The sequence below is a fragment of the Astyanax mexicanus genome, chromosome 24 (genome assembly GCF_023375975.1).
Source record: "Astyanax mexicanus isolate ESR-SI-001 chromosome 24, AstMex3_surface, whole genome shotgun sequence".
Taxonomy (NCBI): domain Eukaryota; kingdom Metazoa; phylum Chordata; class Actinopteri; order Characiformes; family Acestrorhamphidae; genus Astyanax; species Astyanax mexicanus.
In genome coordinates, this window is record NC_064431.1 from 25939235 (window position 1) to 25951962 (window position 12728).

General features: G+C 39.2%; 1 protein-coding gene across 10 annotated transcripts in view; it reads right to left on the reverse strand.

The window, feature by feature from the left end:
- The window catches only part of cadpsa (Ca2+-dependent activator protein for secretion a), a 214045-nt gene that overhangs the window by 132265 nt on the left and 69052 nt on the right, over positions 1 to 12728 (reverse strand). For all 10 annotated transcript variants that reach the window (XM_022682798.2, XM_049471434.1, XM_022682796.2 and 7 more), the window contains exons 4-5: positions 5313 to 5393; positions 3396 to 3629 (exon numbers count right to left, since the gene is read on the reverse strand). In XM_022682798.2, the coding sequence (XP_022538519.2) occupies positions 3396 to 3629; positions 5313 to 5393 (315 nt within the window). The remainder of the gene's footprint in view (positions 1 to 3395; positions 3630 to 5312; positions 5394 to 12728) is intronic.

A 12728-nucleotide genomic window follows, 5' to 3' on the forward strand; every position in this document is an offset into this window, starting at 1 on the left:
TTTACTGTACTTGTGCCCAAAGAAATGAATGGTGTCGGAAAGAACAGACACCTTCTATGCCACAATGATATACTAGAAACACAGACCCAACCAACCACATACTGTAGGGTACCAGAGCAACCACTCTGCAGCATGTAGCCAAACATTGCAACCACTTAACAGGCCAAGCATTTACAACCACCTTGGATACCATAGCAACAACCTGTGATACCACAAAAACAGTTTAGCAACTATTAAGCAACACCATAGCACCCTCCTGAGCCACCACAGCAAAACCATAGCAACCAACTAAGATACAATAGCAACAACAAAGTAACAACAGGGACAACACAGCAACCACTCAGCAATACCATAGCACCTGATCCACCAGAGCAAAACCATAGCAACCAACTAAGATACAATAGCAACAACAAAGTAACAACTGGGACAACACAGCAACCACTCAGCAGTACCATAGCACCTGATCCACCAGAGCAAAACCATAGCAACCAACTGTGATACAATAGCAACCATGGGACACCACAGCAACCACTTGGAATTCCATAGTAGCTGTTTTGAAACCACCAAGAAACACCCTAATATTCACCCAGCAACACTGTATCAACTGTCTTAAAAGTACATAGCAACCCCATAGCAACAACCTTAGATACCATAGCAACTGCATAGAAACCACCAAACAGCATTTTATCAACCAATAAGCAACTCTGTAGCAACATCATAGCAACCACATATAATAGCACAATAACCACTATATATACAGCTCTGGAACAAATTAAGAGAGCACTTCAGCTTCTAAATCAGTTTCTCTAATTTTGCTATTTATAGGTTTATGTTTGAGTAAAATGAACATTGTTGTTTTATTCTATAAACTACAGACAACATTTCTCCCAAATTCCAAATAAAAATATTGGCATTTAGTGCATTTATTTGTAGAAAAAGATAAATGTCTGAAATAACAAAAGATAGCTTTCAGACTTCAAATAATGCAAAGAAAACAAGTTTACATTTATAATCACAGTTTTCATGCATCTTGGCATGTTCTCCTCCACCAGTCTTACACACTGCTTTTGGATAACTTTATGCTACTCACTCCTGGTGCAAAAATTCAAGCAGTTCAGCTTGGTTTGTTGGCTTGTGATCATCCATTTTTTTTTTTTTTTTCAATTTGGTAAAATTAAAGAAACACATAATTTTTAAGTGGTCTCTTGTTTTTTTTTTCCAGAGCTGTATATACAAAGTCATGACATTTGCTGAAAATATACAACGAGTACACATCCACACACACATAAACCCACACACACCCTTGTTTTCGATGCTTAAAAATGCAAAGGTTGCTCTGTCCTCTCTCTCTCTCTCCAGCCGGAGTGTGATAAACACAAGGTGACGGGTTCTAAATTCCCTTGGAAATGAAATCCAAATGAAATGTGCCACAGATGCACAAAAACACGTTTTTTGTGATTTGTAATATTAAAGGCGGGCGTGCAATCGAACGAGATGTTCAGACTGAACAGCTTGTAAATCTAATTCGCCGAAATCCTCAATCTACTTGATGAAGAGCGACAGGTGCATCACACAGGCAGCGCACCATTACATCATTACATTGTTTATAAGCAATTATTACGTCCTTTTTTTCATCGTCCACTAAACCATTGCTCTGATACACGGAGGCTTAAAAGCTCAACCACAAATTGCTGCAGGAAGTAGAGCAGGCAAGTTTACACTAATGCACTGAAAGGCCACACCCTGCAGTACAGTACCTCCTATTCACCAGATACTACCTCAGTATGACCATAGATTCTCCACTGGAGGATGTACTGACATGTACATCCAATCAAAAAACATGACATGCAGTGCAAACAGTATAAACCCAAAATACCATATGTTTTGGACTATAAGGCGATTATAAGACCCACTATCAATAAGTGTCTATTTTCTGGTCTATTTTCATACATAAAACACACCGGATTATACCAAAGGTGCATTATAAGACACAAGTAAGGAACAGGGGTGTTGCCATGTTTTCCTTTTAAATTCAGCAGGTCTCACCAGTGGGTGACCTGTAAAGCTAAGCTAAGTCAAGTAAACAAAACTGTAATTAAAAAAATACATTTTCTTTTAAACTCAAACAAGCACTGGATGTTTATCTGCACAGATTTCTATAATAAACCTGTTTATTTGAGTGAGTAAAGCCCTTCTGTTTATTTACAGTCTGCTTAAAAATGCAGATTTCCACTAGCGCTAGCCACAGTTAGCGTATAATGTAGCCCAAAAGCGCTACACTGTGGAACCCTGAGTGTTCCTGGTAAGCCAGGGAGATTTCAGCTAGCTGTTCGTCCCACGTAGCTTGTTTTAACACCATAAACCTCTGAGCGGCGAAAGAGCTAGCGTTTAGCGTGGTTAGTTGGTAATGCTAATGCTGCTGCAGCAGTGCTAGCTGGGGTTAGCAACAGGCTACAGGCTAATAATACTCGCCACTGCACGGCAAAAGAGCTAGCGCTTAGTGCGGTTAGCGGCTTATAGTGCAAAAAATCTTCATTCTATTTACTAACTTCTAGCCATTCGTGCAACACATTCCAAGAAAAGTTGGCACTTTTTAACGTTGCCATGCCCACTTGGAACCTTTAAAAGATGTTTGGGCACTAAGATAGCTTTCCATAAGCGCTAGCCACAGTTAACGTCTAATGCAGCCCAAAAGTGCTACACTGAGGAACCCTGAGTGTTCCTGGTAAGCCAGGGAGATTTCAACTAGCTGTTCATCCCACGTAGCTTGTTTTAACACTGTAAACCTCTGAGCGGCGAAAGAGCTAGCATTTGATAGCAAAAGATGTCTGGCAATAAGAATACCAAGCGATAAAGGGTATCGTGTTTTTTTCCCCAGGATCACCCACAGGCAGTGCTGAAACCGGGTAGCTGCAGTAGCCAAAGAGGAGCTAACAGCTCTGTATACTCTGTTTACAGCTTCTGTTTGCAGCAGCTAGTTAGTGTTAGCTATCTTGTGTAAGTAACTATAGGTTTAAATCGGATCTCCGGTTGATTCTGTTTTACCGAAACCTTAAATGTACACTAGGGAAGTACTGTTTGAGAAGGTAGCACGAGGCGACAGAACACTTATCAAAGGGTACAGGGTAATCACACTAATACTGTCTGATGATTTTTCTGATTCTGGGTTTTAATTCATTTAAAAACTGGCTTTACTCATTTTACCAAGTAAGACAAGGCAGACTACATTTGAGGAAAAGATGAATATATATGCTAAATTGATAAATAATTGGCCAATAAGCTTCAGCCATCGTTTTAAGGTCACTGCAAATGAATCCAGTCAAGCATTTTCAACAAAAATGATTAAGTTAAGGCTTGACCTTCTCGAAAGCTGCATAAAAAATTATGATCAGTACCTCTAGAGTGAAGGAGAGGACCACGTCAGACTTGGAGAGCTGGTTCTCGTCCTCCTGGCCCATGTCGATGATGGAGGTGTTGTGCCCTCTCTTCAGTTTCTGCAGTTTAAACTCGCCTCCTTTAGACACCGGCATGCTCTCCAGGTTGGCCATGAGCAGATTCACCGAGGACTTCAGCTCCTCGATGTACATGGCCTCCATATCCTTCGACACAAACTTTGGGAATTTACCGGCCTGGAAGTCAAGAAGAAGATAACAATACTTAAATTTGTATATCTATTCGATTATGACAAACAGTAAGAACAAATTCTATATGTCCAAAAATTTTCAGTTTCTTTTCAGTTCTTTTCAGTTTCACACATTGCTGACACAGATGTGCAAATGCACACACAGCTTGTGTAGTCCAGGTAGAAGTACATCCAATAGAATAGGTTACTAATGCTCATCAACAATGCTTTATAATCTAGCAGATTGTCTTTTCTAGAAAGTAGAGACAGTTACTCCAACAAAAGCATATTTGTTCATATACTACAGTATAACCTCAATGATTCATGACCCTACATAATTTTTTTGAGTGATGTCAACATCTTCAAACCTAAAAACCTAATGGAACCCCCCAAAAAACTACAAAAAATAATAATAAAGAACCATTTTATTAAAGGAAGTATCTTTATTCTTAAGATGGATTAGTCCAGAACACTCTTCATTCTTTTATTAGTCATACCGTATTTTACTGACTATAAGGCGCACTGTCTTATAATCCGCACCATCAATAAACGTTTATTTTTTATAGATAAAGCACACCAGATTATAAGGCGCATTTTAAGCAACGATAGAAAGGAACAAGGGTGTCGCCATCTTGTTAATTTACACAAAATTTACAAGATTTCTCTACGGAAACCGTTTATTTAAGTAAGTAAAGCACTTCCATTTATTTACTAGTTACTCTAGTTTAAAGTTCAGTTCATACCACTTTAAATGAACTAGTTCAAAGTTCAGTTCATACCACTTTAAATGAACTAGTTCAATGTTCAGTTCATACCACTTTAAATTAACTAGTTTAAAGTTCAGTTCATACTACTTTAAATGAACTAGATCAAAGTTATTTGATACTAATTTAAATAAACTAGTTCAAAGTTCAGTTCATACTTATTTAAATAAATACTTTACGTTAGCAGCAGTTCTAGCCGTGGTTAGCAGCAGCGCTAGCCGCTATTAAATTTCACCCAACCGTGCTACACTGAGGAACCCTGAGTGTTTCAGTAAGCCAGGGCTCTATCAGCGCTATCATCCCACATATCCGATATACTCATCTCTGAACGGCTAAACAGCTAGCGTCGTGGTTAGCGGCTAATGCTAATACTGCTTCAGCCTTGGTGCTGGAGCAGCTTCATTGGAACTCCTTTATAATACTGTACTTCAGCTGAGTGGCTTTACTGCTCTTTACAACCTGACTGGTAAAATTCATACATAAGGCGCACCGGATTATAAGGCGCACTGACGATTTTTGGTAAAATTTAAGGATTTTAAGTGCGCCTTACTTATTTCCAGGTTTAAAGAATCCTCTTCAATCTTCAATGAGGTCTCAGATTTTGGACCCCCACTCTACACTGTAAATAATTTGCATTGCCTGCTCTGTTACTCTGTTCTTGCAGAGAACAGGTAGAAGTGATTTTTTCTATTATTATAGATACAGTGCTCCTTCCTGCAGGAAATCACCGTCAGCCATGCATAAAGTATCCTTACCTGTTCTTCCTCCCTGATGTCACTGCATTATTAAACATGTTTTAATTTGGTAAGGATCTGCTTTATATTCAGAAAGAGGCACTTAAGCCCACCAAGGCCATGTTTCTGGGTCTTATTTAAAGCAGCTTCCTACTGAGGTTCTATCAGAATCATTCAGACAATAGTACTTACTTTAGCAATCTGATCGGCCATCTGGAGGCGTCCGTCTAGTTCTCGTCTGATCTGAGCAGCCTGTTCGTCTGGGTTGTCCAACTAAATGGAAAATGGAAAAACAAGAGTGTGATTTAGAGGGTAGACAAACTCTGATCTGGAACACACTAAGCATCTAGGAGCTAGTTTGGAACCAGTTAGCTAAATGCAATAAGCATAAAACTGCATAATCGCCCCTTTATAGCCATTAGATACGAGATAAACCACTGCTGTTTTTTGTCAATTTTGCTATGAGGCACAACATTATATCTATTTTTAATGTATCCCACTTCACTGTTTCTGTAGACTGGAGTAATAATGCTAACACCCACTGTATACTACTTATTTACATAGATACCGTATCGGTACTGCACTGTCCTGTCTTTAAATTGTCTCGTCTTTTGTATTTATTGTATTTATTGTTATTTAGTGTTATAATTTTATAATTTTATGTTGCACTGTCGTCACTCCTGCACTTTATGTTGTCTATTGCTTGTTGTTCTATGTTGCACCATGGTTCCGGAGGAACGTAATTTCATCACACTGTGTACCTGTACTCAGATGTAATGACAATAAAAGCCTCTTGACTCTTGACTTGACTACTGACAAGGATAACATTGAGTTATTATAGAAAACAAACCTAAATGCTGTGGAAAAAAACACAACAAAATCACAAAAACCTTAAAGTACTGCTAGCTAGTCAAAAAAGTAGCTTGGATGCTAAGTAGTACATTAGCTAGCACTGTAGCACATTCCGTTGTTTCTTGCTAGCACTAAGGTAGCTAGTTAGCTAAAAAAAAAAGCTACCCGTGTTTTTTTTTCACAACATATTGTCGGAAGAGTGCCATAACCATTGTACCATAGACTGTATGTAAGTCTATGCATTATACATACAGAGAATGGTAGCTAGCTATGTTAACATGTAAACACAGCATTAGCCTGCGCCACTGTTTCCACAGGCTGGACGAAGTTAGCTAGTTAACAGTGTTGTGCCAGTTCACATTTAAAATGAACTAGTTCAAAGTTCAGTTCACACTGCTTTCAATAAACTAGTTCAAAGTTCAATTCACACTAATTAAAATGAGCTAGCTCAAACTAGTCCACGATCACATATTATAAAAAAAAACCTAAAACTAATTTTAAAAAATGTACTAGTTACTTTAATTAATTTTTTTTTATTAATTTTTTTTTATCTATCTATCACCTGCCCAAATCAATGTTACTCCCACAATAAATATATAATAAAATATATTATCATATACTACTCTGATTTTTGGCACTGAGTGTTTTTTTTACACTAATTTTCTTAACACAGAACAATATCAAATATTGTTTAGGCGTTAAAAGTTCTGATGCCCAGGAAAAAAAAATTAAAGACTGACACAATTGACGCTGTAGCAAAGTTACCAAATGTTTTAAAACAAACATTCTAAGAACATCCAGATAATGTGACAGATTGAACGTTCTAAGAATGTCTACACACAAGGCCTTTTCTCCATTATCTCATCATTTTATCTCAACTCAAGCCTTGCAAAAGTGGTCGAACACAGCAGCAAGTGACATGTTCCCACACAAATCTGTTCTCTCAGTATAATGTGATGAGTCTTAATCGATCACATTTCCATTAGGAAGCTATCAAGGCTTCAACCACCTGAAAATAAAATCAATATGTTAACGCGCTTCAATTAATCTCCGCATTTGGGATTAGATCCTGACGGATCACTGCGTCGAAAGCAGAGAGCGGGGGAACTGCCAGACCCAGAGGTCCTGTTTGTCCAGACGCAGACTGAGCCTTGTACTAGACTGAAATGGATTTTCCATCAAGAAAACACGCTAAAAAACGAATAGGCTTAATCTGTGTCTGAACAGCCTGCCTAAAGGTGTTTATATTGTTGTCTAAAAAGACGGGGAGATGCATGCCTACATATCACACACTCACAGGGCAACACAACAGGGCTGAATTATGCACACAAACATGTTCCATACGGCTTTACTGCCTCTGACCCTCAACTATCCATCATTCATTCAGTCCAGTTACATTTGCATTTGCATTTGCATTAGCATGACCTAGGGCATCAGGTGTAACCTACTAATGCAAATGGGGCCTGGTTTGGGCTATTGCGAACACACAGGCGACCTTACAGTTGGACTGCTGCATTTGTAACACATGAGGTTCCTAATGCCTAGTCACACTACACGATTTTAGCCCAGTTTTTCAGTCGCCGACAGTTTTTTGTTAAAAACTCAGAGGCAAATCGGGGATCTCTCAGCACTCGCACAGTCACCTAATGTAAACTACTGAAAGACGCTCGCCAGTTGCAGATGCCTGGCAAATATTTGTCATGCTAGATATCTGACCCAGTCAGTGACTGAGAGTCAGGGGCAGACAACTGATCTGACATATATAAACTCTGATTTTGCGCAGTTGCTTAATATGAACCCATTTAATCTTTTTTCTTCCGACATCCATTTATTTATGATATCAGCCCTGAACATTACATGGGTGCCAACTACACTGTGTGTAACACTAAAATGCCCTAGGCAATAGTGCAAATCACATATGTGTACGTGTATGTGTGTGTGTTTAGTGTGTGCACGTGGATAGCTGTTCTTAGACTATAGGCTTGCAGAGTATAATAGTTGGCCAGTCAGCATCATGGTTGGGTGGACGGCCATCTGTACATGCCACAGCTCCAGTGTCTCCCTTCCTGTCACCAGCTGGGCTAAGCTCAGTGTTTAAGAAGCCAAACACCTACACTCTACCCTGAGGATACCCACACACACGTGAGTGAACACACACACACACACACACACATTCTGTCATACAATAAAGCACACACATTTGGACACGGACCCATTCTTTCCCTCCCTGCCTCTAGAACACATAAGCAAGCTGCCAGCATGTGGGTGTGTGTAAAATCACTTGATGATATTTCACAGTTTTGATAATGGCAAATTATAGAGCACATTTTGCACATCATGCATCACACAATAGAATAGGGCAAGTTCACACACCTCTCTAGTAGCTCTTCTTTCATAAGCTCTCGGTATGGGTGTAATTAAGAAAATTATAGATCTGTGCACGGGCTCATCATTTATTAATTTGGTAAGAGATATATTGAGATCAGGACACTAAAACAGTAGTACAGTGTAGGTTTACTTGAGAACCAGCCCTCGAACCAGGCATGGAAGGCTTACTAGAGAACCAGGCACTGAAGATTTACCTAATAAGCAAGCCCTGGACCAGACAGGTGTACTTGAGAAGAAGGCATTGAACCAGGCACAGTAGTTTAGATGAGAACCAGGCACAGAAGGTTAACTTGAGAACCAGGCACAGAAGGTTAACTTGAGAACCAGGCACAGCAGGTTAACTTGAGAACCAGGAACAGAAGGTTTAGTTGAGAACCAGGCACAGGAGGTTAACTTGAGAACCAGACACAGAAGGTTTACTTGAGAACCAGCCCTTGACCCAGGCACGGTAGGCTTACTAGAGAACCAGGTACAGAAGGTTTACTTGAGAACCAGACACAGTAGATTTACTTAAGAACCAGACACAGTAGGTTTACTTGGGAATCAGACAAAGAAGGTTTCCTTGAGAACCAGAAACAGTAGGTGTACTTAGAACCAGGCACAGGAGGTTTACTTGAGAACCAGACACAGTGCGTTTACTTGAGAATCAGACAAAGAAGGTTTACTTGAGAACCAGACACAGTAGGTTTACTTGAGAACCAGACACAGTAGGTTTACTTGAGAACCAGATACAGAAGGTTTACTTGAGAACCAGACACAGTAGATTTACTTGAGAACCAGATACAGAAGGTTTACTTGAGAACCAGACACAGTAGATTTACTTGAGAACCAGATACAGAAGGTTTACTTGAGAACCAGATACAGAAGGTTTACTTGAGAACCAGACACAGTAGATTTACTTGAGAACCAGATACAGAAGGTTTACTTGAGAACCAGACACAGTAGATTTACTTGAGAACCAGATACAGAAGGTTTACTTGAGAACCAGGTACAGAAGGTTTACTTGAGAACCAGACACAGTAGATTTACTTAAGAACCAGGCACAGGAGGTTTACTTGAGAACCAGACACAGTGCGTTTACTTGAGAATCAGACAAAGAAGGTTTACTTGAGAACCAGACACAGTAGGTTTACTTGAGAACCAGACACAGTAGGTTTCCTTGAGAACCAGATACAGAAGGTTTACTTGAGAACCAGACACAGTAGATTTACTTGAGAACCAGATACAGAAGGTTTACTAGAGAACCAGACACAGTAGATTTACTTAAGAACCAGATACAGAAGGTTTACTTGAGAACCAGACACAGTAGATTTACTTAAGAACCAGACACAGTGGGTTTACTTGAGAATCAGACAAAGAAGGTTTACTTGAGAACCAGATACAGAAGGTTTACTTGAGAACCAGACACAGTAGGTTTACTTGAGAACCAGATACAGAAGGTTTACTTGAGAACCAGGAATAGTAGGTTAACTTGAGAAGCAGGCCTTGAACCAGGCACAGTATTTTTCCACTTGACTATTTTGGCGTCTAACTGAAGGTCTAATTAAGACATTTTCACACCTGTAGTTCGTTTCTATGGTCCGACTCTAGGGCTTGAGAACCAGCCATAGAACCAGGCATGGTAGGCTTACTAGAGAACCAGGCACACTAGGTTTACTTAAGAACCAGGCACAGCAGGTTTACTAGGGAATCAGGCACAGAAGATTTACCTAAGAAACAAGCCTTGGACCAGACAGGTGTACTTGAAAACAAAACATTGAACCAGACCAACCAGGTTATGTTGAGAACCAGGCACAGTAGATTTACTTAAAAACAAGGCACAGTAGGTTAACTTGAAAAGCAAGCCTTGAACCAGGCACAGTATTTTTTCCACTTTACTATTTTGGGGTCTAACTGAGGGTCTAATTAAGACATTTTCACACCTGTCGTTCGTTCCTAAGGTCCGAATCAGTTGATCAGTTTGTTTAATTGCAGTGTTTTCTCCCCTTGATTGGTTTGGTTTCACACAGTCGTGTGGCTGAGAGCAGTGAATGCAGTACATACCGCATGTGTAAACAGCATGGACCAGCAGAGACAGCGATTGTTCTTAGCTGCAGAAATTAAACTGCACCTTATCAGAAGCTTGGCTCAAATAAAAGGAGTATATTTGATAGTTGGGTCGGATCGAGACCAGATTACGTACCAGAGTGTGGTAACTGTTTTCATACCTGCACAATAAAACCGTACTTAGGGTACAAACAAACCAGAGTCTGTTTTAACCGGACCTTATGGCATGGCAGTGTACATGTACACTGGACCAAACAATGAGGAAAAAAATACTCTATTATTATCTTCCTGCAGACGTGAGAAACAAAAAAGCAGTGGTCTCCCCACCTCCCACTAATCAGATTTCAACACAGCAAGCCACATCGTAATTAGATTAATTCAATCCGCCTAATCTCAGCTGGCCAGAGCCCACGGGCAGTGAACAGTGGACGAAAGGGTATGTCTGTGTTTTCTCTTGGTATGGGAATAAAGCTGTAATAACCTAGTTATTTCACACCTGCATGCCATGGGTCATCAGTAATCACGGGACATGTGATCTAAATAAAATCTGACAATATACGGAACAAATACAAACATATTTCTTATAGAGAGCACTGCTTTTACAAAATACAACACATGAAAAGTGCAATGGTACACATATTAGGACTAATAGGTCCCTACAGAGTAGTTAGGTTAGATAAAGAGGTTGTAGTTACAGCAGATACTTGAGGATCATATACTGTTATATGTAGACTACATGCTGCATGGACAAAAAAAGGAATGGAAAAGATACCCATGATCATTTAAGAGAATTTATGCGCTTGCGAGCCGTGCAAGGCGTATTTTTTGTGCCCTCATGATACCAAAGACATACAGACACACCCTAATTCCAGCTGGGCGATGCAAAATTGATGAATGCTGTTAAAACTGTAAAGAAAGGAGCTCTTTAACCCAACTACTTCAAAAAAATTGACTTCACGCTCATCAATAGCTCAGCAACACACAGTTTTTAAGGTGATGGCAGTACATAAATCGAGTAGCCACTCCCATCTTAGTTTCTCAGTTTTCCCCATGAGAATTGTTCATAAATTTTACAGATGTCCTAAAGTAAATTTTACAGCACTGCTGTGTGGATTTGATTGCATTCAGTAACAAGAAGATTATTAAGGTAATGAACCTGATTGACCATCCTCAACTCCCCAACTCATCTCGTCCAAAAGTATTGAATGGAGCACCATCCTTTTAGAGAACAAAGCTCAGTGCTGCAGGGCTTTATACCGTTTATACCGTCTAGATGGTAGATGGTCCCCTTTAGCATGGTGCCAATAGGTCAATTTTTATCTATTTTTCAGTAATACGTCTCTACAGAGAGACTCGGCAATAGTGCTGGGCGATATGGGAAACATAATATATCACGATATGGAATTTTTTATATCACGATAACGATATATACATCACAATATACCACAATTTGAGTATGTTTTCAGTTATTCTTAAAAAAAAAATGACAAAATAATATCATTGCTTACTTACTTATTATATTTATTTATAAATAAATTAACAAACACGAAAATGAGGGTATTCAATCTATAATTTCAGTTACTTTTAGTTTTTTTTTTTTTTTTTTAGTTTTTATTAGTTTCAGTTAAGGAGAACTTTCAGTTTTCGTTATTTCCTTCGTTTTTGTTAACAATAATACTTGGTTACTTAGCTATATGGTGATTATCATGCCATACCTTAATAAATAAAAATAGTATTAAAAAACAGATGACTACATCACAGACTATTTACTTGGGCAGAGAAATAAAAGTCAAAGTATCCTGCTATTTAAAAGAATGAAAAATTAATAACAATAATAATATAGTTCTGCTTACTAGAGTTTGGATTGTCTGCCCAAACCTGAGCCCGAACGCGAAGCCTGAAATTACCCGATGCCCGAATTTGGGCCAGCGAGAATTTTCACCGCTTTCCTGGCGTGAAATTACTGTAGAAATGATAGGGACGATAGAAGGTAAGTAGCACGATAAACACTTTTCTATCATCCTCACGATATATATCGTCATATATATATCGTCACAGCACTACTAGACAACCTGCTGTTTACAAAGTAGCTGAATGGAATGCACTGATAACAAGGGATGTTCACCACAAACATGTGGAGATACAGTATATCACAGAAGATATCACAGAGAAATCACTGGGATGTCTACCTAGTCATTACTGTCATTGTCAGCTACTGTCAGTGTGGTCATTAATGCCGGCTGACCCCCTGGCAGTGATTTGCGATGGGTCTTCAAGCCCCTCTTTGTGGATAATGACTTTCTGGAAAGCATAATTCATTCC